This window comes from Rhinatrema bivittatum, chromosome 9, assembly GCF_901001135.1.
Source record: "Rhinatrema bivittatum chromosome 9, aRhiBiv1.1, whole genome shotgun sequence".
In the NCBI taxonomy this organism is placed as follows: domain Eukaryota; kingdom Metazoa; phylum Chordata; class Amphibia; order Gymnophiona; family Rhinatrematidae; genus Rhinatrema; species Rhinatrema bivittatum.
Window position 1 is genome coordinate 213,756,527 of NC_042623.1, and position 27,533 is coordinate 213,784,059.

Sequence of the window (27,533 nt, forward strand, 5' to 3'; positions counted from 1 at the left end):
AATGCTGTGGATTCAGGTTCTGATAGGGTGTAAATTCGTCCCTTAGGTGGAGTCTGTCCGGGGAGGATATCAATGGCACAGTCATATTGGCGGTGAGGTGGTAAGGATTCCGCGTGTCGTTTACTAAACACGTCCTGAAAGTCCTGATAAGGAAGTGGGATTCCTGAAGACAATGACGTGGTCTGTACGGAGATGGCTGGCAGATTCGTAAGGCAATGTTGAAAACAGAAGGGACTCCATGCTGCGAGTTGTAGGGAAGCCCAATCGAAGCGAGGCTGATGAATCTGTAGCCACGGTAATCCCAAAATGATCTGATTTACTGATGATGGAAGAACAAACAGCTGAATGTGTTCCAAATGACAAATACCGGTACGGAGCAACACGGGTTTGGTTCTATAGATGATATGCATTCCCACCGATTGCCCCGAAACAGAGGTTACCGCCAGAGGAGTGGGTAATGATTCAATCGGTATCTGATATTTCTGCACCAAATGTTCCTGGATGAAGTTTCCTGCCGCTCCTGAGTCTATGAAAGCTTGAAGGTGCACTGATTCGTTGGTAAGACAGATGGTTGTGGGTAATAATAATTGGGGAGAGGGAATGGTGGGACCCAGGGAGGCCTCTCCTACCCGTCCTAGGTCCGGGAGTTTCCCGACTTGTTGGGGCATTTATTGAGGAAATGCCCTGCTCCTGCGCAGTACAGACAGAGATTCCTTGCTCGTCTGCGATTTCGTTCCTCAGGAGTTAGGCGGAAACGATCAATTTGCATGGGTTCCTCCGAGTCTCCAGAAGCCTGAGCTGTAGAAGGAGTAACCATAGGTTGTTGAAACGTTGGAGCCAATCGGAAATTTCTACGGGTAGCAGCTCTCTCTCGCATTCTTTCTTGAACACGTAAGTCCAACCGGATGGCTAACCGGATCAAGCCCTCTAATGTCTCCGGAGGATCTCTGCCAGCCAATTGATCCTTAATCTGTTCTGCAAGGCCTTGTCGGAAAATGGCCGTGAGACTCTCCTCTCCCCACGCCAGTTCAGCTGCTAAGGTGCGAAATTGGATGGCATACTCTCCCACCGTACGGGATCCTTGTCTTATTTGAAGCAATTCATTTGCCGCGGAGGATGAACGTCCTGGTTCGTCAAATATCAACCGGAATTCCTTGAGAAACCGGTCTAATGAACTGAGGATAGGATCATCTCGTTCCCACAAGGGAGATGCCCAGGCCAATGCCGGGCCCTCGAGTAAAGACAATAGGAAGGTAATCCTGGTCTTATCATTGGGAAAGGCGGCGGGTTGCAAAGAAAAATGCATTCGGCACTGGTTGATGAATCCCCGACATAAGGCAGCGTTACCATGGAAGCGAGGCGGAGGCGGCACCTTGACTGGGACCGGAGTGGCCACTGGGCTGGGAGCAGGTCCCGTAGGTAGAAGAGCCAGCGCGTCCATTCGTGCCACCAATCGGTCCAAAACTCCCGTGACTTGGTCTAAGACCCCCTGCTGTTGCTGTATTTTATTAGCCATCCCAGGGATGGCTTGGAGAGCGGTCAAATCAACGGATTCCATGGCTTCGGCCAACTGTTAGGGTCTCCAATTGATAGTAGTGGAACCACCGATTAGACCGCTTACCTCGTGACGGGAATCTCAAAGGCAGTCCGAGTCAGGTTAGGCAGCAGACCACGAAGTCCAATAGTCAGTCCGGGTCGGGGCAGGCAGCAGACAATCAGGAACCAAGGCAGCAGATAATCCAGAGGCAGGCAGCCGGCACGAAATCCAGTACTCAGTCCAGGTCGGGGCAGGCAGCAGACAATCAGGAACCAGAGCAGCAGATAATCCAGAGGCAGGCAGCAGGCAACGAAATCCAGTACTCAGTCCAGGTCGGGGCAGGCAGCAGACAATCAGGAACCAAGGCAGCAGATAATCCAGAGGCAGGCAGCAGGCAACGAAATCCAGTACTCAGTCCAGGTCGGGGCAGGCAGCAGACAATCAGGAACCAAGGCAGCAGATAATCCAGAGGCAGGCAGCGGGCAACGCAATCCAGTACTCAGTCCAGGTCGGAAAACAGGCAAAGGACAATCAGGAGTGGAGGCAATCCCCAGGCGAAAGCTCCTCAGAACAATCGTGGCCGAAGCAGTGAACTGGGGAAACTGCTCCCTTTAAATAGTCTATGTTCCCGCGCAAAACGGAGCCAGTGCCGGCGTCTGACGTCAAGGGGGCGGAGCCAACGCGTGAGACCGACGGTGATTGGCTCCCCCTGCTGCGCGGAGACGCTGCTCTGCCTGCCGAGCAGAAACGCCCCGATCCCCGCCAGCTTGCGCTACCGACGTTGCCGGGACCCGCCCTGCACCGCCCCGGAGCCGAAACGCCGCCACCAGCGCGCTGCCCTGCCGCGGGCCGCGCGCCAAAGGTAACACTTTGCAAGCTGGGTTATTCCAGGAAAGTTATCTACATATGAAGAGGCACAGTTAACTCTTCCCTGGAAGCCACAGCCCGCTTACGTGCATCCTAATACTCCCGTGGTGCCAATGAAAGGGGCACAATTGTTATCAAAAGCGCCCCTTTACCATAGAAAAATTAGTCTGGTGGGTCTGTAGGGCCATCCTCTACTCCCGCCAGTCCCGTAAATGTTAAAAATAAATTATTACAATTTTAAAATTATCTTTTTCAAACTCCCACCTCCAGCGTTTTATCTCTGCACTCTTGTTAAAAAAAAAAAACAAAAACAAAAAAAAAGTCATTGGAGGTAACCCCCATATCCCTTCCCCAGATCCCTGCCCAGTTTACCCCACCATTGATTAAAGGAATTTGTGCAAAATTCCAGAAACTGCAATACTCAAGAAGTGAATCCTACTGTAATTTACTTGTGGTAAAATAGTGAGGTATGTGCTGTTTTACCGCAGCTTAGTAAATGGAGCCCTAAAACAGGAATTCATCTGAAAAAAGAGAAATTTATGAAAGACTGAAAACAGATATTTGGTGCAAGTGGAAAGGAAGTGCATTTATACCTGATCCATTAATACACCTCACTGCACCAGCAGACATGGGCACAAAGACTTTATTCATCCAGATGCCTGCTTTGTGTCCCAAAGCCCGCAGACCTGCATGTGCTTAGTCCTGCCTGAGGCAAGAATATCTTCAAGTTCTATTGCCATAGCTCTCTTTGAAGACTGTGGGATCAATTTTGATACTTAAAAAACATTTTATTCTCCCAGGACAAGCAGGATGGTAGTCCTCACATATGGGTGACATCATCAGATGGAGCCCTGTCACGGAATACTTTTGTCAGTTTCTAGAACTTTGACTGGCACACTGAGCATGCCCAGCATGCTACTAACCCTGTGGCCACACGGGGTCCCTCTTCAGTCTCTTTTTCTGTGCAGCAAGTTGCCTCGCAGTTAGGAGCTCTGTGAGAAATTCCTCACGGAAATATTTGAAGTTTACCTTCTTAAAATCACCCTCACCGGGGTCCCCCATCACGCTCCGTTCCCTCCAATGCTCGGTAACTGTTTTCCCGTGCTTTGCGTTTGGTTCCCGGCGGCTTACCTCTCGGTACCCGACGGTCACCGACCGCGTTCCTGCCATTTTTTTCGGCATGGCAACTGGGTTTAGGAAATGCCCCGAGTGTCCGAGGACCATGTCCATAATGGACCCACACAATGTTTGCGTTTTGTACTTAGGTCCCTCGCACGACATCCGTCGATGCCCTAGTTGCGCACAAATGACCCCCAAAGGCGGGTTTGCTCGACAGGCAAGATGGAGCATTTGTTTTCATTGAGACTTTCTGCTCCATCGACTCCAGTTCAAATGGCTCTGACAGGAGAGGGTCCATTGACCTCGGAGACGCCTCACCAGGATCATCGTGGAGCGGGTGACCGTCCATCACCAACACCCTCAAAGGCATCGGCGTCATCGTCCTCAGTGCCGGAGAAGGACTGGACCGAGCACCAAGGGAAACATCGTCACCGGCACTGACGTGCGTCTTCGCCTAGTACCGGCACCAATACCGCAGCAGCATCGATTTCCACCAAGCCACCTACGAAGAGGGCCTGGGGAGAGGAGCCCCAATCTTCCTCTGGACCCTGAACCCTGAGGTGTTCCCCACCGATATCGGTGCTGGCTACTGAGCCTCCACAGATCGCTGCCTCCTACCCCAGGTGCAGTGCTATCCATGCCAGCCTTCAGGGAGGAATTGGACAGACTGGTCCAAGAGGCAGGGCTCAATGCCCTCTGGTGCTTTAAGTTGCCACCGGCGCCAGCCCCTATACCGGCGCCGGAACCGGCGCACTCGATGTTCGCACAACTCTTCAAGTGCCTGGACACCCTCGGTGCCCTACCGACTCAGCCCGTGCCATCGGACACCCTGGCATTGAGGCCTCCGCAGGTCCCGATTCCCATTCCAGGTTCCTTGGAGGACGAAGAGGGGACTTCTGGCCCAATCCCGGCATCGGTGGATCCCATGCCGTAGCCCATTCCAGGGCCATCGGGACTGTCTGTGCCAAGCGCACCTCATCTGCCTTGATGCCTTCGATGCTGGCACCGCTTCACTTGATGCCACCTCGACATCTATCGATGCCACCTCGACATTCATCGATGCCTTCTCTCCCTCTAGGCTCTGGCATCCTTCCTCCCTCAGAAAGACTGGCAGGTGAGGAAGAAACTCCCTATGATCCTTAGGAGGAGGCACCATCGGACTCACAAACTTCCGATGAGTTGCTCTCAGAACCTTCACCCCCTTAAGAAAGGCGTCAATCTCCTCCTGAAGACCTCTCCTTTGCTAGCTTTGTCAAGGAGATGTCTGAAACTATCCCATTTCCATTGGTGATGGAGGAAGACGCACGCCACAAGATGCTGGAGGTCTTACAATTCGTAGACACTCCAAAAGAGGTAATGGCAATACCAGTGCATGAAGTTCTTCTTGATCTTTTGCACCGCCTGTGGGACCATCCAGGAACTGTACCTCCAGTCAATAGAAATACAGATGCTACATACCTGGTCTATCAGAAAAGCCAATTGCCCCATCATTCTGTAGTGGTGGAATCACTCCTCTGCTCCTCCTGGTAAGGAACAGAGTCACTGGATACATTGGGGTGCAGAGTCTTTCAAGGGTCCATGTTAATAGCGCGAATAGCTGTATACCAATTATACATGACCCAATATAACAGAAATCTCTGGAAACAAGTCCAGGAATTTGCTGACATGTTACCTCAACAACATCAAGAAACCTTAACTTCCATCTTACAAAAGGGTTTGGAAGCATGAGGTGAGAGCTACTTACGACTCTTTTGAAACAGCTTCGAGCCTTGGCAGCGGGTATCAGTGCTAGACGCTGGGCCTGGCTTAAGGCCTCAGACCTCGCCCGGAAGTGCAGGACAAGCTTACAGATCTACCATGCATAGGAGAAAACCTGTTTGGCGACAAAATTCAAGACGCAGTGGCCCAGTTAAAAGGACCACCATGAATCCCTGCGTCAGCTGTCCACTGTCACTTCAGAGGTACCCTCTGTAGCCCACAGGGCCATACATAGGAACACCAGGAAACAATTTTTTTTTTTCCAAAATAATTTTTATTGGTAGCAAGAATATGCATCCATACACCAAATAACATTATTATATACAATACCCAAAATGTAAACAGTCAGCTACACAAGTACAGTGCAATTCTCGCTTCCCTTATTTTCTTTTAATCTCCCATGCTCCCCACCCATCACCTCAGTCGATAGGCTTTCCTGCATTCCCCCAACCCCATACATCCCAACATCACATTCATCCCGGTTTTCCCAGACATTCACCCATCCATTCTCCACATACACCGCAGCAGTAACCCCCCCCCCCCCCCCCCCCCCCCCCCCCGGAGACTAGGGAATTCAATGCCATGATACAGTATAATCAATTTCCAGCAGACCAGTTTGTGTTTCCTTGGGTAGTATTGCAAAGAACGCCTACCAACATCCCCCATATTGCTTGTCCCCCTTATGGTTGCCAGCAATATAGTCCATCCGTTCCATTTGCATGAACATAGCCATCCTGTTGTGCCAAGCCGCTAAAGTGGGATATGTTGCAGGTTCTATCCACACCGATAAGGTCGTGTGGCATGCCAACAGGGCGGCCATTCTCCTGAATTTTACCAGAGTGGGTGCCCAGTAGCAGTGCCGAAAAAGGGTGAGTTAGCAGGGCAGTACCGGAAGCATGAGTAATGATACCAGTGCAGCGAGTGATCTTATCCAGCACCGCCACCCAGAACTGCGTTAGCTTCTGTCATTGCATAAGACGATGTAGCAAAGTGCCCTCCTCCAGGTCGCATTTAATACACAGCGGGGAGTCAGTGAGGCCCACCCTGAACTGCCGAACATCATCATAATAAGTCAAGTGAAGAATTCGAAACTGTAGCTCACGAAGCCCCACGTCTGGGTTTTGAGCATGAAGAGATTTAAAGCAGTTCGCCATATAGTAAGCCGTAATATCACAGGTCAGGATAGTGGACCACCGACTCGCCAATGGCTGTAGGAAGTCACGTGTCCTGCGGGCCTGGCCTATGGACTTCCATCCAGCTATAGTGTTATGAAGGCATGCTGCATCAAAAACTGCATTTGCAAAAACAGCTTCTGCGGCCACCGCCTCCGATGTCCACGTGAGAGATTGCAAATAATGTCGAACCTGTAAGTAGGCAAAAAAGTGGCGTGGAGATAAGTGGTAATTCTTACTCAACATTTGGAAGTCCAGGAGGCCGTGAGACTGAGTTTTATAGATGAAAGGCAAAGACCACCCCACGACTGGCCCACTGCTGAAAGATGCCTCCGGATTCCCGGCCCGGTAAGAAGTTCAAGTTACCCACCAGCGGCATCAGCAAGGAAGTGAAGGCCGCCAGGTCATGAAGCGCCCGCAGCCACCTCCAGGCACGAATACAAGGGTTCAGTAGCCACTTAGGGAAGTCCGAGTTTTGGAGTTGGGAGGGTTGAAGCTGTAACAGAGCGGCGACCAGGGCGCCATCATTCTGCACACTAACCCCTGCTCACAGTAACAATAATTATCTGTTAGTCATTCTCCCACAAATCTCAACTGGCAGGCGACATTATAAAGCCGAAATCAGGCATCCCGCACCCTCCCACCTGCCTGGGGTTTTCAAGCGTATTATATTTAATTCGGACCGCTTGGCCCCTCCACAAAAATAGCAAAATACTAGAATGCAAATGCTTTAAATCACGTACATTAAGCCAATGAGGGAGCATGTGGAGCACATAGAGAATTTTTGGAAAAATTACCATTTTCATCAGTGCGCACCTGCCAAACAGAGTGTGGGAGAGATCGCCATGCCAGTAGTTGTGCCTGTACCTTATTGATAACTGCAGAGAGATTCAATTCATACATTTGTCCCAAATCCCTGGGGATCCAGACCCCCAAGTATCGCAGTTTACTGGGAGCCCACGCAAATGGGAAGGGTCCGCCCCAGGATTGTGGTAGTGCAGGGTCTAGTGCCAGGGCCTCAGATTTGGAAAAATTAATCTTTAGCCCTGCAATACTTTGAAATTGGTCAAAAATATTAATAATCACTGGAATGTTATGGTGCGGTTGTCCTACAAACAGTAAAATGTTATCGGCGAAAAGTGCTATTTTTAAGGGGTGGCTGCCAATGCTAAGTCCACAAAATTCCTTTTCTCCCCGCAGTCTGTTAGCTAGAGGTTCCACTGCCAGCACAAATAAGAGTGGGGATAGCGGGCATCCCTGCCTTACACCACATTGTATTGTGAAAGGGTCCGTAAGGGTGTCATTCAGCAACATACATGCACTAGGGTTGCAGTATAGTGCCTCGGCCATGTCATAAATGGGCCCGAAAGGCCATATTGCTGCAGAGCCCAGAACAGATATTCCCATGATATGGAGTCAAAGGCTTTCTCAGCATCAAGACTTAGTATCAAAGCCTCTTTCGTCGGATGGTAACTGATGGCTGCTATGAGGCGCCTCACATTCCAGACACCTTGTCGCCCCTTGATAAATCCAGTCTGGTCTGTATCAATTATAGCAGGCAAACACCCATTTAATCGCTTAGCGAGTATGGTCGTTAACATCTTTACATCTATGTTTATCAGGAGTATAGGCCTATATGAGCCAACCTCCAAAGGATCCTTATTCTTTTTTGGCAGGACCACAATGACTGAATGGTTGGCCTCAGCAGGGAGCCCCTTGCTAATGAGCAGCTCATTATAGTGTGACGGGGGGGGCCAAAAGTTGAAATTTCAAAATTTTATAAAATTCGGACCCTAGTCTATCTTGGCACGCCGCCTTCCCCACCTTCAACCCCTGTATTGCTGTGTATACCTCACTATCATTGATAGGTGTATTCAATACAATTAGCTGGTCCGCAGTCAGCTGCGGCCAAGTCAGCCCCTGAAAAAACTTCTCTGTGGGGCCAGGTCAGGGATCTTTTTAGCATACAGCATTTTATAATAATCCAGAAACCTAGCTGATATATCTGCAGTTGTCGTCTTGTGCCCTCCATCCCGACCGCGGATACCGGTTATGACTGTCCGCTGATTTCGAGGTCGTACCAAGTTAGCTAACATTCTGCTTGCTTTATTGCCATACTTATATAGCTGAAATTGATAATACCTCAGTGATTTAGAAACTCTCTGATGTAGTAAAGAGCTGAGTGTGGCACGCGCTTGATCCACCAGATCTTTATCAGTTAACGACATGGTGTGCATGTGTTGGTGCTGCGCTTTTTTTAACACGCCAGTGAGGCGTAAAATTTACGCATTGCATTCTCTATTTACTTTGACAACATGACCGTGCATCATTGCGTTGTCTATTTGCTTTGACAACATGACCGTGCATCACTGCCTTCCCAGCCTCCCAAAGAAATCCCGGGGAGATCTCTGGGGAAGTGTTGAACTCCACATATTCCTTCCACTGAGCCTGCAAATGAGCATGAAACTGTTTATCCAAGAACAAGTCAGGATGCATGCGCCATGAAAAAGGACCCCGAGGTCCTCGCTCCCCCTTTAGCGTGAGAGTCACCGGGGCATAGTCTGAAAATGCAATAGCCCCAATGTTAGCATCCACAACCCTGGAGAACATGCCCTCCGATATTAATAAATAGTCCAGGCGGGAATATGACTGATGTGGGTTAGAGTAAAAGGTAAAATCTAACTCATTAGGGTGGTGCAAGATCCACCATACATCTAGCATGTGGAGTTCCTGACATAAAAAGTTCACCCCTAATTTAGAAACATTGGCCACAACGAACTTAGGTGGTTGGCAGTCAAGTTGTTTATTTACCACTGTGTTGAAATCCCCCCTACCACCAAAGTATGACCAGGGAAACTTGTCAAGATGCCCACCAGCCCTGTAAAAAAACTCGTGTGAGTATACATTAGGAGCATAGAGGTTGCAAAACACCACCCGCTGTTGATAGAGGACACCAGTAGCTACCACATAATGTCCCTCATTGTCGTGGCACGCCCAGGTAAGCTGGAAAGGCAATTGTTTGTGTATGAGAATGGCAACTCCCCGCTTATGGGCAGAAAAAGATGAATATATGCACTGCTCCCCCCCCATTCACGTTTTAGTTTCCCATGCTCTACATCATTAAGATGTGTTTCTTGAAGAAACGCTACCTGGGATTGCTGGCATTGCAGCATGGAAAGCAATTTAGACCACTTTATTGGAGAGTGGATACCATCCACATTAAGAGACATGATTTTAACCATTGCCATGATCACTACACATGCATTGCCCAACCAAGGGGGTTTTTGCCCCCAGCTTTAAACACAATACAGAGCGATCTTGGGGCTCCCCAGCCTGAGCTCTCTGATCCAGCAAAGCCAAAATGTATCTTATTATTCCCTGGTCTCTATCCCTTCCCCTCCTCTGGCCAACCCAACTAGCCCTCTCCCCCCCCCCCCCGTACATCACATACACATCCATGTCCCCCCAGGCAAACACCACAGATGCCCCAAGAGGCACAGGGACCTTCCCCATCCAGAACCATTCTTTCCAAACGGGGATAATTACCCCCCGACCCCCCTCCTTGTTCCCCCAGCTTAAGACCACCGTAAACCTTTAGGTCCTCCAATAGAGTCAGTCCCGCTGGGCCCAGGCCATAAACTCCACTGTAGCATAAGGTTCAAAGGCCTGGTACTGTGACAGTCTCAAAAAGAGAAAAATAACAGGAAACTGTAAGAACCAGCAAAAACATACTCTAGCACAGTGGTTCTCAACCGATGTGTTGTGACACACCATTGTGTCACCAAGCACATCCAGGTGGGTCACCACACTTCCTGGTCCCCTGCTGACCCAGCTGCTCCCCCTACCCGAGCAAGATAGGTCCTACACACGGGCTTAAAACGCTGAAAGCCCGGGCGGAACGCAGCAGGAGAGCTGGAGTCAGCAGCACCGCCCCCCCCCCACCCCCCGCGGCCCGGAAGAGGAAGTGGTGAGCAGCGGGTGCCATGTGCAGGAAGAAGGGACCATGCTAGTGCGGGCAGCATCGGCCCGAAGAAAAGAAGAAAGGCGCAGTCTGAGGAATGAGCAGCTCGGCTCAGAGAAAAACGAAGAATGTCGTCAACCCACACAGTCGTTGGGACTCCTTGCTCCGCGAGGGCTGAAAATGAAGTAGATTGCTGCTGCCTTTAGGGTTAGAAGTGGAGGAGGCTGCTGCTGCCACTAGTTCGGGGGATGGGGGAGAGTGAGTGAATGAGCAAGCATGTGTGTTTGAGATCCTGTGTGTGTGTGTGTGTGTGTGTGAGTGAGAGGGCATGTATGTGAAGGATTGAGAGCCAGTATATAGGAAAGAGAGTATGTGTGTGATTGAGAGCTGATTTAGGTGAGGGAGCATGTGAGTATGTGATTCACACATGCTCTCAAAGTGAGAGAAAGACAGCATGGTGTGTCTGTGAGTGATTGAGAGCTGGTTTAGGTGAGAGAGCATGTGAGTATGTGATTGAGAGCCTGTGTGTAAATGAGAGAAAGAGAGAGCATGTGTGTCTGTGTGTGACTGAGAGCTGGTTTAGGTGAGAGAGCATGTGAGTATGTGATTGAGAGCCTGTGTGTAAATGAGAGAGAGAGAGCATGTTTGTAAGCATGTGAATGAGAGTCGGTGTGTGAGAGAAAAGGACAGCATGTATGTGTGTGATTGAAAGCCTGTGTGTATAAGCCTGAAAAGATAGCATGTGTGTAAATGTGTAATTAAGAGCCTATATAAGTGAGAGAGAAAAAGCATGTGTATATGTGAGCCAGTGTGAGAGAGAGAGAGAGGAGAAAGTTGCAAGCAAACCACCCCTCCTCCTGCTAATTCAAAACAATCTCAGGACACCTGGATATCAAACGTTCCCAGATATGCAGAGCAAAACATTTTTTGTATCCTTATTATTGTTGCGTCCGTCAGGCTCAGACGACTTCACCCGACATGCCTCACCTTTCTCTCAGCTTTCTCCACCAGCCTCGGGAGTATGGCGTCCGTGGTGTCTCCTTGCCGCACTCTCCGGCTTCCCCAGAGCGGCTCTAGCGCGGCGTTTGACCATCTTGACCCGAGGTCTCCTAGGGCACACACGCGTGCGCGTCCCTACCTTTGTAGCAGTGTTGGCGCGAACCTTGGAGCGTCCCCCTCGAGTGACGTCACTGCTTCCACATATTTAAGGTTGCCCATTTGCTGACTCTTGCCGAGTTAGCAAGGATCGGTATGCCACGGTCTGAAGCTACTCTGCCACTTCTATCAACTGGAAGCTTCACCCTTCGGGGTTCTCTAACCTGGGTACCCACTCCTCGGGGGCCCTCTGCTTATTTACAGGTGCCTATCCTCTTACAGGTACTCGCTCCTCGAGGGCCTGTGTGTCTATCCTGGTGCCTGCTCCATTCTTCAACCTGCTGGAAATCCATCTAACAGCTAAAGAGAGTGAGTACAACTTCTACCAGTCTGTCTCTCATCAGGTCCTCGCTGCCTCTCTTCATCAGGCCCTACATCACCATTGTGGAACGGGTCTCCTCTGCCAAGGACCACAGACTGCTAACACCTATCATCTCTACTGCTCATTGGGATTCTCTCTGCTCAGCTACGGGAGTGTGTTTAACATCTGTCAGTCTGTCTCTCCTACAGTGCCTTATTGGACATCTGCATAGGGGCCATTGTGGGACGGGTCTCCCTCACCAAGGATTACAGACAGCTACCAGCTAACCTGCTCTCTACTGCCACCTCTGGTGGTCATCCTAGTTGTACAATAAAAGAAACTATCTCTGTGTTTGTGCTATTGAGTCTAGCCCGGTGCATCAGTCTCCCTACGGGGCTCCTCCCCGTAGGAGATAACATCACTGTTGCCCTTGAGAATCCACCAAACACCTCGATATCATAACAATTATTTTTCATTACTAGGTCTTTGTGTCTGCTATTTTAAAATATTTTATTGTTATCTAGAAATTTTTGATATGAGTTTTTAATTATTGGATATTCCATTCATCCGCTGTTTTGAAATAATCTGTTCTTTTTGTTAGAATGCTTTTACTGCAACTGATTTTATATGTCTTGATTTGTTTTATAAGGATGGCTGATGTTTCATTTTTTCCTTTGTTGCACTGCATACAGAGACTCTGGCTTGTTGCGGTTTCCAATTCAGTTTTTGTCTGCATGCTTCTAGTTATGCGTTTTGGTCTCTTTATTCTTTGTTAGGTGAGGGTCAGCACATGTGATTCAGGTGAGGTTCTCTGCTGGGGTGTAGTTTCTGTGTAGGGCTCTATAGCAGCCTGACCATTTTCCTAATAGGAAATGTATTGTCTTAAGGCCTGGTGTAATATTTTCAGTATTGCCTTTCCTTAGGTAAGGTGGTTACTGTTAAGTGCTGGAAATTGGTGCTGTTTTGGTGTGGGATGTTTACCATTTATGCAATTTCTGTTCAGATACAATATGTATCTTTTCCTTGTGTCATTCTTAACAATAAAAATAATACTGGACCTTTACTTTTTATTTCCACCATAAATTGTAATGAGCAGTGTGTCGCACATGTGAACGTGGTCTGTTATGTGTGTCACGATGGGAAAAAGGTTGAGAACCACTGCTCTAGCACGTGCAGTAGCCAAGAACTCAGTGAATTGAGAGCTCTGTCCACACTCGAGGACAAACTGCCTGCCCTCAGCGTCACTCACATCACTTGCACATGCTGTGGCATTTCACCTACTTTCCAGATAATATTATTTAAGCCGCTCCTGGGTTATCTGGCATTGCCAAGAAGGTTGAGGCTTCCTCCTTCAAGTTAAGGTAAAGCGCCCGATTGTCGTGGTGCACCCTCAGCTTCGCCGGGTATAGGAGGGCAAACCGAATTCCCCTTTTATAAAGATCTGAACAGGCGAGTGACATTTGTTTCCTCTGCGCTGCCGTAGCTACGGAGAAGTCATTAAAGAGCAATATTTTGTGGCCTTTGTATTCCACCGAAGACTTCTGGCGGAAAGCACGGAGCAGCTGGGTTTTATGTGTCCAATTAAGAATGTGCGCCATAACTGGTCAGGGTCTGGCCAGTGCCTCACGGGGCGGTCCCACCAGGTGAGCTCGTTCACACTACAGCTTGTCATCCGGAAGCACCAGACCCAGCTCACCGGGGAGCCATGTTTCCACGAATGTTATCAGCTCACCCTCCTGCACCGATTCTGGCAGCCCAATTATTTTGAGGTTATTTCTTCTGCCTCTATTCTCTTGGTCCTCCAGCTTATCCAGAAGGTCTTTTTGTTGAGCCTGAAGTGCCGCCACGTGCCTCTCAGAGTCTGCCAGCTGGTCCCCATAGTCAGAAAGTACCTGCTCCACCTGGTCCAGCCGCTTCGCCTGCCCTTCCAGCGTCCCCTTTAAATCGCCCATAGAAGCCTGAATCTTAATTAGCCGCGCATCTAGCACCATGGAGATGCTTTGAGAAATCTGCTGGAGTACCTCTTCTGAAACTGCTGCCAGCATCTTAGGGGCCTACGTTGCGGCCGCCATCTTGGCCATGCTTTGCCGCTACTCTATGCCGCTCCTCGCAGGCCGCTGTCTCATGCCGTCCTCAGCACACTAAAAAAATCTCCGGTGGTGGCACGGACCGTTCAGAAGCCCTACTGAACAAAAACGCCGTGAAATTGCTGATTTTTTCATACGTTTAGCTGGGGAAACTCGGAGGGGAGCCGCGGAGCTCAGACTCCGAACTTCCTTGCTGGTGACGCCATCACCAGAAGTTAGGGAAACAATTTTATAGACCACGTAGGTATTATCCTCCCACATCCTGGGCATGACCTGCTCGGGCCCCTCAGAGAGGACATGCACAACAAACAAGAACTCCTAGAGCACAACCAGCTCTACAAGCTGGTTCTGCGACTGGATTTTGACTCCTTTCCAGAGAGCAGCAGCCACCTTCCCCTGATCCCACAACCCAATTTATCGGTAGGAGGCCGCCTCTGCCACTTCGTAACCAAATGACAACCGATTACAATGGACCAATGGGTACTATCCATCATAACCCACAGTTACCAACTAAAATTTTCAGCAGTACCCCTGCACTCCCCACCCAGTCCAGCATGGAGCTGGGATGATCACATAACCCTTCTCGAGCCAGAACTCTCAACCCTTCTGTATGCCAGGACCGTAGAACTGGTTCCCTCGACTCAGCAAGAGAGAGGGTTCCACTCCCGTTATTTCCTAATCCTAAAAAAGACCGGAGGCCTCCGCCCTATTCTGGACCTCCATTCCTTAAACATCTTTCTTCACAAAGAACAATTCAGAATGGTGTCCCTCGGCACCATGCTCCCCCTACTACAACAGGGGGATTGGCTCTGGACCTTCAGGACGCTTATGCCCATATAGCTATCTTCTCCCCTCATTGCAAATACCTGCGATTTGTAGTGGGTCACGGGCATTACCAATACAGGGTCCTGCCATTTGGCCTGGCCTCGGCGCCCCGAATGTTCACGAAGTGTCTGGCAGTCATGGCTGCACACTTATGCCGCAAGGGCATCCATGCCTTTCCATATCTCGACAACTGGCTCATAAAAAGCCAGTCCAGGCAAGGAGCTCTCGACTCACTCGATCTCACTATTCGCCTTCTACACTCATTTGGATTTCTGATAAATTATCCAAAATCCCTCTTGATACCCTTCTCACCATCTCTCCTTTATAGGAGCAGACCTAGACACCGAAGTGGCCAAAGGGTTCTTACCCAATGACCGTGTAACCACGCTGTCCAACCTTGCCAGCTTTATCCGCAGTTGACAAACAGCCTAGGCTTGCCAAATGCTCACTTTACTAGGCCACATGGCATCAACAATCCACATCACTCCAATGGCACGTCTAGTCATGAGACTGACTCAATGGACCCTAAAAACTCAAAGCCACTCAGCCACTTTCGTCCCTTGTCCATATAACCAACCAGCTTCTTCTGTCCCTTGCTTGGTGGACACACAAAGCCAACCTACAAACAAGTCTTCCCTTCAAGCAACCGTTTCCTTAGGTGACCTTAATCACGGACGCCGCCAACCTAGGTTTGGGAGCCCATGTCGAAGGCCTTCAAATCCAAGGGACTTGGACAAAAGCCAAAGTGACCTATCAAATCAACTTTCTAGAGCTTCGAGCAATGTGCTACGCCTTTTATGCATTCAGGGACTGCCTATCCAACAAGGTCATCTTAATTCAAACAGACAACCAAGTAGCAATGTGGTACCTGAACAAACAGGGGGGGCATGGGCTCTTATCTGCTCTGCCAAGAAGCGGTTCAGATTTGAGCATGGGCACTTACCTGCCAGGTAAGTGGCTTCTGTGAGCCACTTACCTGACATGCACACAGAATGCAGTGGCGGACCGCCTCAGCCGAAGTTTCCAGCCCCATGATGGTCTCTGGATCCCTCTGTTGTGGGCAGAATCTTCCACCGGTTGGGTCAGCCGGATATCGACCTCTGCGTCCAGCTAGAACCACAAAGTGGACCAATTCTGCTCTCTACACAGGGACGAAAGAGCACCAACCATGGATGCCTTTGCCTGTCCCTGGAACACAGGCCTGCTATATGCGTATCCTCAGATTCCACTAATAAGCAAGACTCTCGTGAAGCTGCAACAGGATCGAGGCTTAATGATACTCATAGCCCCATATTGGCCACGCCAAGTCTGTTTTCCCATACTTCTCAACCTCTCTGTCCAGGAACCCATTCGCCTGGGCACGGCGCCCAACCTCATAACAGAATCACGGCAAGTTGTGCTACCCGAACCTCCAGACCCTATCCCTGACGGCCTGGATGTTGAAAGGTTGATACTACAGCCCCTCAACCTTTCTAGTAGCGACTCTCAAGTCCTCGTAGCTTCACGAAAGCGGAAGTCTTACTGCTCTAAATGGAAGAGATTTACCGTGTGGTGCACACAGAAGGACCTTGATCCTTTTTCTTGCCCCATACCAGCACTCTTGGATTATGTCTGGCACCTCTCGGAATCTGCCCTACAGACTTCCTCCATATGAGTATAGCTCAGTGCCATCTCTGCTTACCATCAAGGAATAGAGGATGCCCCGATAACGGCTCAACCCCTTGTAAGTCACTTCATGAGAGGCTTAATACAGATTAAGCCGCCTCTACGACCACCGGTTGTGGCATGGGACCTCAATGTGATACTTGCATGGCTCATGCGTCCTCTTTTTGAGCCCCTGCACGCCTGCGAACTCAGATATCTTACATGGAAAGTAATTTTCCTAGTAGCAATCACATCTGCTCGCAGGGTAAGTGAGTTACAGGACTTGTGATCTACTCACCCTACACAAGGTTCCTCCATGACCGGGTAATTCTCTGAACTCACCCTAAATTCCTTCCTAAGGTGGTATCAGATTTCCACTTAAATCAGTCCACAGTCTTGCCCACTTTCTTTCCGAAGCCTCATGCTCATCCGGGTGAGAGAGCTCTGCACACCTTGGACTGTAAGTGTGCGCTGGCATTTTATTTAGACCGCACTACGGTCCACAGGAAGTCCACCCAACTCTTTGTTTCTTTTGACAAAAGCAAGTTTGGAGTTGCAGTGGGCAAGCAAACTCTCTCCAACTGTTTGGCAGACTGCATTGAATTCTACTACCAACTAGCTGGCCTTACACTTCAGGGACGAGTGAAGGTGTACTCAGTCAGGGCCATGGCAACGTCAGTAGCACACTAACGTTCAGTACCGATCGCCGACATCTGCAGGGCTGCAACATGGAGCTCTCTCCACACCTTCACAGCCCACTACAGTCTTGACAAGGCTGGGCGACAAGACTCCGTCTTTGGCCAATCTGTCCTACGGAACTTATTCCCAGTGTAAAAACCCAACTCGTCCTATCTCGACTCACTGTAAATTTCAGGGTGCCTCATCATTGCCAATAGCACCCCAGTTGTTGTGCCTGTTGTACATGTTGTGTGCTGGTTGGCCTGCTTCCTATGAGTCAGCCGGTAGCTTGCTATTCACCCATATGTGAAGACTACCATCCTGCTTGTCCTGGGAGAAAGCAGAGTTGCTTACCTGTAACAGGTGTTCTCCCAGGACAGCAGGATGTTAGTCCTCACGAAACCCACTGACTATCCCGCGGAGTTGGGTTCGATAGCGCTTTCCTATTTTATTTTTTGCTCGTACTTTTTGCTACAAATGAGACTGAAGAGGGAAGAGCTGGTGATGCCTCGTCCCCCTCCCTCAGTCCTGGCCACTCCGGACTTTCAGGAGGAGTTGGACCACAAGGTGCAGTCCGTGGTGCTGAAAGTGCTCCAGAGCATTGAGGTGCCGGTGCCACCGGCCCCCATACTGGTGCCCAAGCCTCCACCATCAATGTTACCACTCCTGCTAGAGTGTATGGACATTCTTTTTGGGCACCCTTCCGACACAGCCTGTGCCCGAGGGACCCTCTGTTCCCCAATGGCCACCGATGCCCTCCACTGGGGCGATCTCGGGTCATCCGAGGAGGAAGTTGCGGCCTGTACCGTGTTCCCTGGGCCTTCTGGCCTCCCGCAGCCTCCACTCCCCTCAGTACCAGGGGAACCATTGATTACCGCAGTGCCCTCGAGGCCTCCCAAACCATTGGAGCCCAAGACTGATACCCCTCATGGACCTCACCCACAGCACGCTGGTCCCAGTGAGGAGGAAGGCCTTATGATCTTTGGGGTGATGACTCCATGGAGTCGTGCTCCGAATATTTGGACGACTTCCTTGTGGAGCTCTCCCCGCTGGAGGAATGGCACTGGTCGCCCCCCCCCAAGGACCTATCTTTTGCGGGGTTTGTCAGGGCCATGGTGAAGCCATCCTCTTTCAGCTGCTTATGGAGGAGGACACACGACTTAAGATGTTGGAAGTACTCCAGTTCGTCGACACTCCTAAGGAGATCATGGCGGTTCCGATCCACGACAGCTTCAAGGACCTCTTCCTCCAGATGTGGGAACACCCCATTTCTATCTCCCCCATCAACAGAAAGGCTGATGCCACCTATTTGGTGTAACAAGCCCCAGGGGGGAGAGCTGAGGAGGCTCAATGCTTTGGTCAGGAAGATCTACCAAGGCGCCATGCTGGTTACCCGCATCACCGCCTATCAGCTAAGCATGACCCAGTACAACCGGAACCTCTGGAAATGGGTCCAGGACTTCACAGAGGGCCTGCCCCCAACAACAGCAAGAGACGCTTTTGACCATTGTCTTATTGGGTCTAGAGGCTGGCAAGCATGAGGTGCATTCCATCTATGATGTCTTCGAGACGGCAGCCCGCTTAGCCATGATGGGTATCGGTGCCCGGAGAATGGCATGGCTTAGGGCCTCTGACCTCCAGCCGGAGGTCCAGGAAAGGCTAGCTGACCTCCCATGCACAGGTGAAAACCTCTTCGGGGCTAAAGTCCGGGATGCGGTAGGCAATTGAAGGACCATCATGACACCCTTCAACAGCTTTCCGCTAGCACCTCTGACGCCACATCCTTTGCCAGGAAGTCCTCCAGGCCGGGATCCCGAAAGCCCTTTTACAGGCAGAAGAAATATTATTCTGCGACCTCCAGGGCTCGCAAGCCTCTTATCAGCTCCATGCCTAGACCCCAGCTGTTGCCCCAGCAAGCTCTGACCACAGGCTTTTGATTCCAGTGAGGGAGTAGAAGTCAGTTGACCATACTCCTGACGCTGGAACTCCCAATAGGAGCAGGCTCCTTGGCTTCGCCCATCACTGGGAAGAGATCACTTCAGACCACTGGGTCTTTACTATTATCCGTCGGCTCCCAGAGACCTCTCTCCCATGTCCAACGTGAGGTTTGTCCGCCCAGCAGGTCGTTCTTCAGATGGAACTCTCCGCCCTTCTTGTAGTGGGCGCAGTAGAACTGGTCCCTCGCCATCAGCAGGGCCGAGGGTTCTATTTGAGGTATTTCTTCATTCCGAAAAGGAATGGTGGCTTGCGCCCCATCCGTGACCTCAGGGCATTTAACAAGTTTCTCGCAAGAGAAAAGTTCAAGATGGTCTCTCTGAGCATGCTGATTCCACTCCTCAGGAGACTGGCTCTGCCTCCTTGATCTCAAAGAGGCTTATGCTCACATAGCCATTTTCCCTGGCCACTGAAAGTACCTCTGCTTTGTGATGGGGAAGGCCCATTCCCAGTATAGGGTGCTGCCCTTCAAGCTAGCTTTGGCCCCCCGCGTTTTCACCATATGCCTAGCGGTCGTGGCTGCCTATCTCAGGCATCAATAGGTGCATGTCTTCCCTTATCTAAATGACTGGTTGGTCAAGAGCAATTCCTGCGCAGGGGCCTTGAGTGCTCTGACCGTGACAGTGCAGATGCTACAGACTTTAGGGTTTGTTATCAACTACCCCAAGTCTCATCTCTGTCCGTCTCCCCAGCTGGATTTCATAGGAGCCACCCAGGAATCAGGCTCTCACTCTTGCCTCGCTGCCACCTTTGTCCGTAACAGCCAACAGGTATCTGTTTGCCTTCTGCTCTGTCTTCTAGGCCACATGGAGGCTTCTGTCCATGTGACCCCTCTCAACTGCCTGTGCATGCAGAGGGCTCAGTGGATCTTACGGTCCCAATGGCAAACCAGCTCGGTCAGGATCTACCTTAGCGCTGTTGGTGCATACCATCGGGGTATCTCTGGCACACCTATTTTGGTGCAACCTTTAGTAGACCACTTCATGCAAGGCGTCTTCCAGCTGAAGACCCCCCCTCCCCTTTTGGCATCCTGTGGCATCCCGGGATCTTAATGTTGTCCTAGCATGGCTCATGTGCCCTCCTTTTGAGCCGCTACAGTCCTGCGGTCTGAAGTTCCTCACCTGGAAGGTTATATTCCTGGTGGCGATTACTTCGGCTCATAGAGTCAGAAAACTTCAGGCTCTGGTTACGTACCCACCGTACACGAGATTCTTCCACGATCGTGTAGTCTTGTGTCCGCATCCGATTTTTTGCCCAAGGTGGTGACTGATTTCCACCTTAATCAGTCCATCGTTTTACCCACCTTCTTTGCATGGCCTCATTCCCACTTGGGGGAGCGAGCTCTTCATTCCCTGGACTGCAATAGGGCCTTGGCTTTCTATTTAGACCGCACAGCTGGCCACAGGCAGTCCACCCAGCTCTTCATGTCCTTTGATTCCAACAGGCTGGGAGTGGCAGTGGGTAAACAGATCTTATAGAATTGGCTGGCAGATTGCATTGCCTTTTGCTATGATCAGGCAGGCCTCCCACTAGCTAGCAGAGTGTGGGCTATGGCAACGTCGGTGGCTCATTTGCGTGCAGTCCCCGTCGTTGACATGGAGTTCCCTTCACATGTTTGCGACTCATTACTGCTTGGTCAAGGATGGCCATCAGGACAGTACTTTCGGTCAGTCCGTCCTACATATTGTGTTCCAGACTTGAGCCCATCTCTGCTCGTGCTTCTTGTGGGAACCAGACTACCCCCCTGTTCACCTACAGCGCCGCAGTTGTGTTGTGCCTGTTGGCACATTGTTCGGTTGCTGTTGGTCTCTCTAGTTGCAGGGGGCTGTCTAGAGCTTTGTACTCACCCACATGTGAGGACTACCATCCTGCTTGTTACAGGTGAGCAATGCAGTTGCTTACCTGTAACAGGTGTTCTCCTAGGACAGCAGGATGTTAGTCCTCAGGAATCCTGCCCACTTCCCCACTGAGTTGGGTTCTCCCGGTTTGTTTTATTTTTTTGTTTGTATTTTTATCTATGTTACAAGATTGAAGGTGGGCCTCATGTGGACATGTGGATAGCAGCAGGCTGAACATGCTCAGTGTGCTGGTCAAAGCTTCTAGAAACTTTGACAAACGTTTTCTGTGCCGGGCTGCATTGGATGATGTCACTCACATGTGAGGACTAACATTCTGCTGTCCTAGGAGAACACCTGTTACAGGTAAGCAACTGTGCTTACTTTTGAAAACACAGGAAGTCTAGCAGAAGTTTAAAAAACCACAAACATTTTTTAATACTGTCCAAAAATGTGTTTTTTGTTGTTTTTTTACTACCTTCTCTTACTTTTATAAAACTCCATCAGTTACCCATGGGAAAGATGCTTTTAAATGGTCAGTGTTGATTTCCCTGCTAGGGATTGGGGGAAGTGGTCTTGCCTTAAAAAAAAACCCCAAAAACTGCTTTGGTCAGTCCCGATGCTTACATTATCCTAGACAGAATTCATACCAGCTTGCTTATCCTGTATAACCCCATCTCTTTTTGAATTCACACCTTTCCCCCTTTCTCTTTCACACTTATTCTGTCGCACCTCACGTATATTTGCACTCCATGCAGTTTCTGCATGTGTACAAACTCATTTTGATTTATTCACCTCTCATTTGTGCAAGGCTGCAGCTTAGGTTGGACATTTTTGGTGTGGATTGTTTTCAAAATATATATATATGAGTAGAATCCCATAAGGAAGATGAGTCTAGCTGGAATTTGGCCCTGCTCTTTTTCCCCGCATACAAAATCAGACCAGGAAGCACCATGCTGCTAACATCCAAAGGTTTATAAAGAGGAGGAGGAGGAGTGAGCCCAGCCTGCCAGCCAACAAAAGTACAGACTGCATTCAGTTTCTGCTTTTATAGACTAATAAATTGTTCTGTTCAGAATAGGCTTTGATTCTTCCAGTTTGGTTCATAACTGAATGGAATAATGTTTTGTTTCTGTCCTCATATGAGTTCAATAGTGCAAAGAGTGAAAAGTAAGGAAACAAATTGCTACTTCAACCGGTATACAGTTTGTATTTATAAATTAATAGATAATGTTGGAAATTGGGTATATTTCCTCTGAATTTATAAAACTATGATTGAGAGTTAACAGATGTAACTATAATTTACTATATGCTCTTAACATTTTAAACTATTTCTTTTCCTGATGGAAGTAAAGACTTCCCAGCCCAGTCCATGTACTTTCTTTCACTGCATTTAAAACAAACTTCAAACCTGTTTTAAAAGCATTCTTTAATGGCCAAAGACTGTTCGCTTTGCAGTACACAGTATAAATCAGGTTTGAAACCAGTTTCTAAACTATTTGGCTAAAAAAATTGAATAAGAGCTGTACTATGAATAGAGATTTTTAACCATAGCATTCAAGAAAATAAGTTGAATCATTAACTTCTATTATACACTGCAATATTTGAACATTTTTACCGTTTTGTATACTATTGCACCATACTTTTTCCATCCTAATAGAAAAACTTTACATATGCAATGATCTAAAATTGAAATTTTAAGTCTTTAGTGCTGTGCTTTGGTACAAAAACATTCAGTAAAAAGCTGATATTCTAAAAAAGGCTAAAAGATCCATACATTGACCATTTTTCTGGCTAAGCAGGATGTGGGTTTGCCCGCGATGTGGGTTTCAAATTTTACACTGCTCTGAGCACCTGACTTAACTGGCTCATTGTTCAGCTGGATAAGCTGTAGGCGTTCCGGGGGCATTCCCAGGTGGAGTTAAGTTAACTGGATAAAGTATTCAGCTGAGTCCAGTGTTCATTTCATATCTGGATAAGTTTATCTGGCTGACTAGCAGTTTATCTGTCTATATTTAGCGCGTTACCTAATTGACAGCACTTGGCTACATATCCATGACAATTTATTTAAAAACCTTAACCAGGTAATTTGTTCACTTGCTAGTTTACTTAATATGAACTTCCGAGGGCCTGAATTTAGGGATCTAACAGGGTTTTATCAAAATGCGTTATGGCGTTAATGCCCGCGATAATGCATGCAATAGTTATCGCAATGTGTGGCGCTAATGCAAATTTTTCAAACTTATTCAAAGGGGCGGGATTGGGGAGGGATCAATGAAACTGAGGGGCATTATCATAGTGTGTGTTACGCTATCGACATTTTTAATGCCAGAATTAACTACACCTTTTTTTTCCTGGCATTCTGTGTGATATGCCCGAAATGCAATTTGCGATAAATCTACAAATTCTGTTTTGGGCATTTTTGGGCATGGAGAGAGAGAGAACAAGCCTCTGGGGTAGCACACATAGTAGTCAAGTATTTATACTGCTCTAGGAGGGCCATCTAGTAACTCAAAATGAGGTTTTAGTGGTGGTCTAGGATTTTGGGGCCAGATTTACGTGCAGAGTGAGATGTAGACCTTGGTGAAGATTTGACGTGATTTGGAGTGAGGAAAGTCACACAAAGATGAGATTTCTTCAGTGTTCTCTGGTCTTAGGTTAATGGACTCTCTACAAGGGTATTATCAGCTACGGCGAGAGAACATTGTAGAAATCTCATCTTTATGTAATTTTCATCACTCCAAATCACGTCAAATCTTCACCAATGTGTACTGTGCTGTTTTTATATCTCACTGTGCACATAAAACTGGCCCCAAAACCCTAGACCACCACCAAAACCTCACATGGAGCTACTAGCTGGCCCTCCTATAGTGATATAAAGAGTTGACTACTATGAAAGCCTTATAAAAAGTCTCTCGCTCTCTCTCTCTTGCTTTCTTTCTCTCGCTCTTGCTCTTTCTCTCTCGCTCTTGCTCTCTCTCCAGCCCAAAAGTGAGATATGCCTGTCTTGGGCACTTCGCAACTTCCGAGGCGTGATAATTTTATCGCACCGTGCGTTAAAGTACTTATATGAAGTGCTAATATAGTACACGGTGCGGTAACTCAAGTTATATCATAGCCGTGCCCCTTTTCCTTATCGCGGGCGTTATTCATGTGCAATTTGATGAATCTAAGCCTAAGTTAGGGATTTGTTTTTAACCAAATTTAGGCTCCTGTTTTCAGCTAAAAATTCAACTAAATTTAGGTTCATAAATTTAAGCCTGCCATTGTTTTTCCATAAATGTGTCTAGTGCTAAGAATCTGGGTTAATCACCTTGGGGCCGATGTAATAAGACCCACGGCAAAGCAGGCGCTAGTTATGAGTGTGGGTTTTCATCACCATGAGCGACTGAAGCTGCCGCTTCCGTGGGCTGTAAAAAACATAAATTACACATTTGCATGCAGAAATCTGTGAACATACGGAACAATGCATGTACCTATGTAATAAGCGGCCACATCTGCGCTCAAAACCTACGCCGATAATCCATGCATAAAACTGAACGAGCGAATGGGTATCCCTATTAAGTGCAAGATGACCCTGGAAAGTATTTTTAATATTTCAAATAACTATGCTGCAGAAAACATGGCAAATACTTTTACATGCTAATTCACACTGACATGCAGCGAGATAGGTGCTCAGTTTGGATGTGAGTTAGCAATCTTGCTGCTCTTCTGATCATATGTCTGTTCGCCCAGGGAAGCGCCTACCTCAGCTGGCTGCTCGGACGCCGAGAAAAACACTTAACTAAGCTGGCCACTCTGAAGCCGAGATAGGCATTTAAGCTAGGTGTTTATGAGGCCTCTCCTGTTCTGTTCGTGGCAGAAAAATCTATACAATCAGGCGCCCAGAAAGGCACCTAGCTTACCTTGCTGCTCAGGCGCTGAGCTAGGCACTTACTTGGTCACGAATTATACAATTGGGCACCCAGAAAAGCGCCTAACTAAGCTGGCCACTCGGACGCCGAGATAGGCACTCAGCTAGGTGGTTTTCAGGATGCTCGGATGCCGGAAATAACTACACCTTTCCCATTGGCGGTGCAGGGCGAAAGTGTGCAGCGCACCTGCAGCTTCAGCGGATGAAAATGCACCGCCGCAGTGTGGCCACCTGCTCAATATCGTCCCCCTGCCCCTTTTTTCCCCGCAGCTCTAGGCCTAAGTTAGCTGGATCCCACACCCTGGAATTTCCCCATCCTGTCCACGACTTAGATAATTATTTAGTTGTATATATATCATCACCTGGCTAAGTAATGGCTGCTAAATGAGGCTGAATATTCACTTAGCTGAATAAGTCCGAACTTATCCGGCTAAATGGCACTGAATATCAACTTCTAAATTTCTATTGGTTCTGAATGGGGACAAGTTCATTTTCAATAACATCCATGAGGTTTTATTTAAAAAAAAAAAAAAAAAGAAACTTTTTCCCGTTCTCAGCCTGTCAAAAAAATATCTTTATTGTGTAGGGCCCAAAGATTTTAAAAGAAATAAGTATGTCAATGTAAAACTTTTACCTTTGAAACAGGGTCTTCAGGTATCCACAAAACAAAAGGTGTCGCCATGGGATTTGTTTGAGGGGCACAAAAATCCAGCCCCCTTGTCTTGGGCTTGGTTTGGAACTGTTCGTGTAGACAGAAAAGTAATAAAATATGAAGAACAGCATCACCTCCTTCTGTTCCACACTCATCCCAAACCCAAGCCACGAAGCTACTACCTCGAGCCATTACCTCTGCCTCTGGAGGAGGAAGAGGAAGAACCAGGCACGCCTGCATCTCAGGAACCAGAGGGAAAGTCAGCAGATATGTCCGATCCTGGCAGAGCCACAACAGATGATGAAAAGAAAACAAAAACCAGGAAGCGGAAGGCAAAATCCAATGCAAGAATTGATGTAAGTTACGAGATGCATTGAGAAAGATGCTTGTAGTTTCTGTCCAAATGCTGTCCTTTTTGAACTATTGCCAGTGGACACGGGGATTGATAGGCAAGTAATACAGTACAAGATCAAAAAAACATCTTCATACATTAGGTATTCAGTTGTGGTGCCACTGGATTACATCATTTATTTATTTATGAGGGGTTTTTTTTTTATACCGAGGTATAGCAAAAGCCTTCACCCAACATCAGGTAGCAAAAGATTATAAAAGATTATCTAATCGTAAGGAGATTGGATTGGATCTCTTCCATCAGCAGTATGAGGAATTTATTGCTAGAACAAATAATGTTTAACATTTTAGAAGGTGTGGAGCAGGTTTGTAAATTCCCATAACACTGTAGCAAAGCTGCAACGTTTATTTGATGCCTTCTTTCTGTGTGGTGCTTATAGATGACTGAAGAATTTTATTTTAGTTATTAGTGATCAAGAGGTTAATTGGAATGGTCTATGTGGCAGGTGAGAGGAGGGAGGTACAGCACATTTAATAGCTATTGAAGTGTTTAGCTTAAAGTTGTACAAAACTTTATTGGGAACACTCAGTAACATCCTCGCTTGGTGTGTCTTCTAGTTCAGGATGCATACAAAATAACTATCTCTGTACAAATGAAAATGCTTAATTGTAAGTGCTGTTTTACACACAATTTTCAAATAAAAATTCTTGGAAAAAAAGATTACATCTAAAGCAGTGCATACATTATTTTTTTCAGGGTAGGTAGCTAAGTTAGCGAGATAGGATTATCCGGGTAATTTAGCCAGGATATTCAGTGGTGCAGCCACATTACTGCATCCGCATAAACTGGATAATCTGGCTAATTTTAGACTTGCTCAATAACAGGTCTAAAGTTAGCTGGATAGTATAGCTAAATAAGTTTGAATATCACTACTTATCCTGATGTTAGCTGGATAGTGTTGCTAAATAAGTTTGAATATCACTACTTATCCTGATAAGTTAGTTGGATAGTATAGCTAAATAAGTTTGAATATCGCTACTTATCCTGATAAGTTAGCTGGGTAAGTAACTCTTCCCATTTATGCCCCCTTTCTGCCCACCATTTAAACAGCTAACTATTTAGTCAAATAAGCAGTTATCAGGCTAAATGGTGGCTGCTGAACAAGACCAGATATTCAGTCGCTGCCGCTTAGTTGGATAAGTCACTGCTTATCCAGCTAGGTAGCGCTGAATATCGAATTCTAGATGTTACCTTGCATTAATTCATTGTTAAATGATTAAAATGTTGATAAAAACTAAAAATGATTAAAAAAAAAAAAAAGCAGTGTATACCTAAAGAAATGACCCAATTTAAAAACACAAAATTTGGAAAATCTTTATTTTGCAAAGTTATAATCAAATGGAGAAGTAGCCAGCAGGTGAAACATCAGATTTTGTGTTTTCCTTTTATGACGAATGAAGGCATGAAATGATTGTAGAGTGTTTTTTTCTGCTGTGTGCTTAGGTTTTAATATTGTAGAACATGTGCTTGTTTTATAATTTTTCTTGGACAGCTTCTTTCAGCATATACTTTTATTTTTAATTTGAAGGAATGAGGATGATTTATAATACAAGCTTAGGAAGATGATAACGTCTATGTTTATATAGCCAGATTGCTAAGTAAATTATTTGCCAGTTCCTTGG

At 47.7% G+C, this 27,533-nt stretch overlaps 1 protein-coding gene across 1 annotated transcript in view; it reads left to right on the forward strand.

Annotated features, from left to right (window-relative positions):
* Positions 1-27,533, forward strand: part of MED12L (mediator complex subunit 12L) — a 764,678-nt gene that overhangs the window by 611,283 nt on the left and 125,862 nt on the right. The window contains exon 37 of the mRNA XM_029616044.1: positions 25,493-25,855. Coding sequence (XP_029471904.1) covers positions 25,493-25,855 — 363 coding nt within the window. The remainder of the gene's footprint in view (positions 1-25,492; positions 25,856-27,533) is intronic.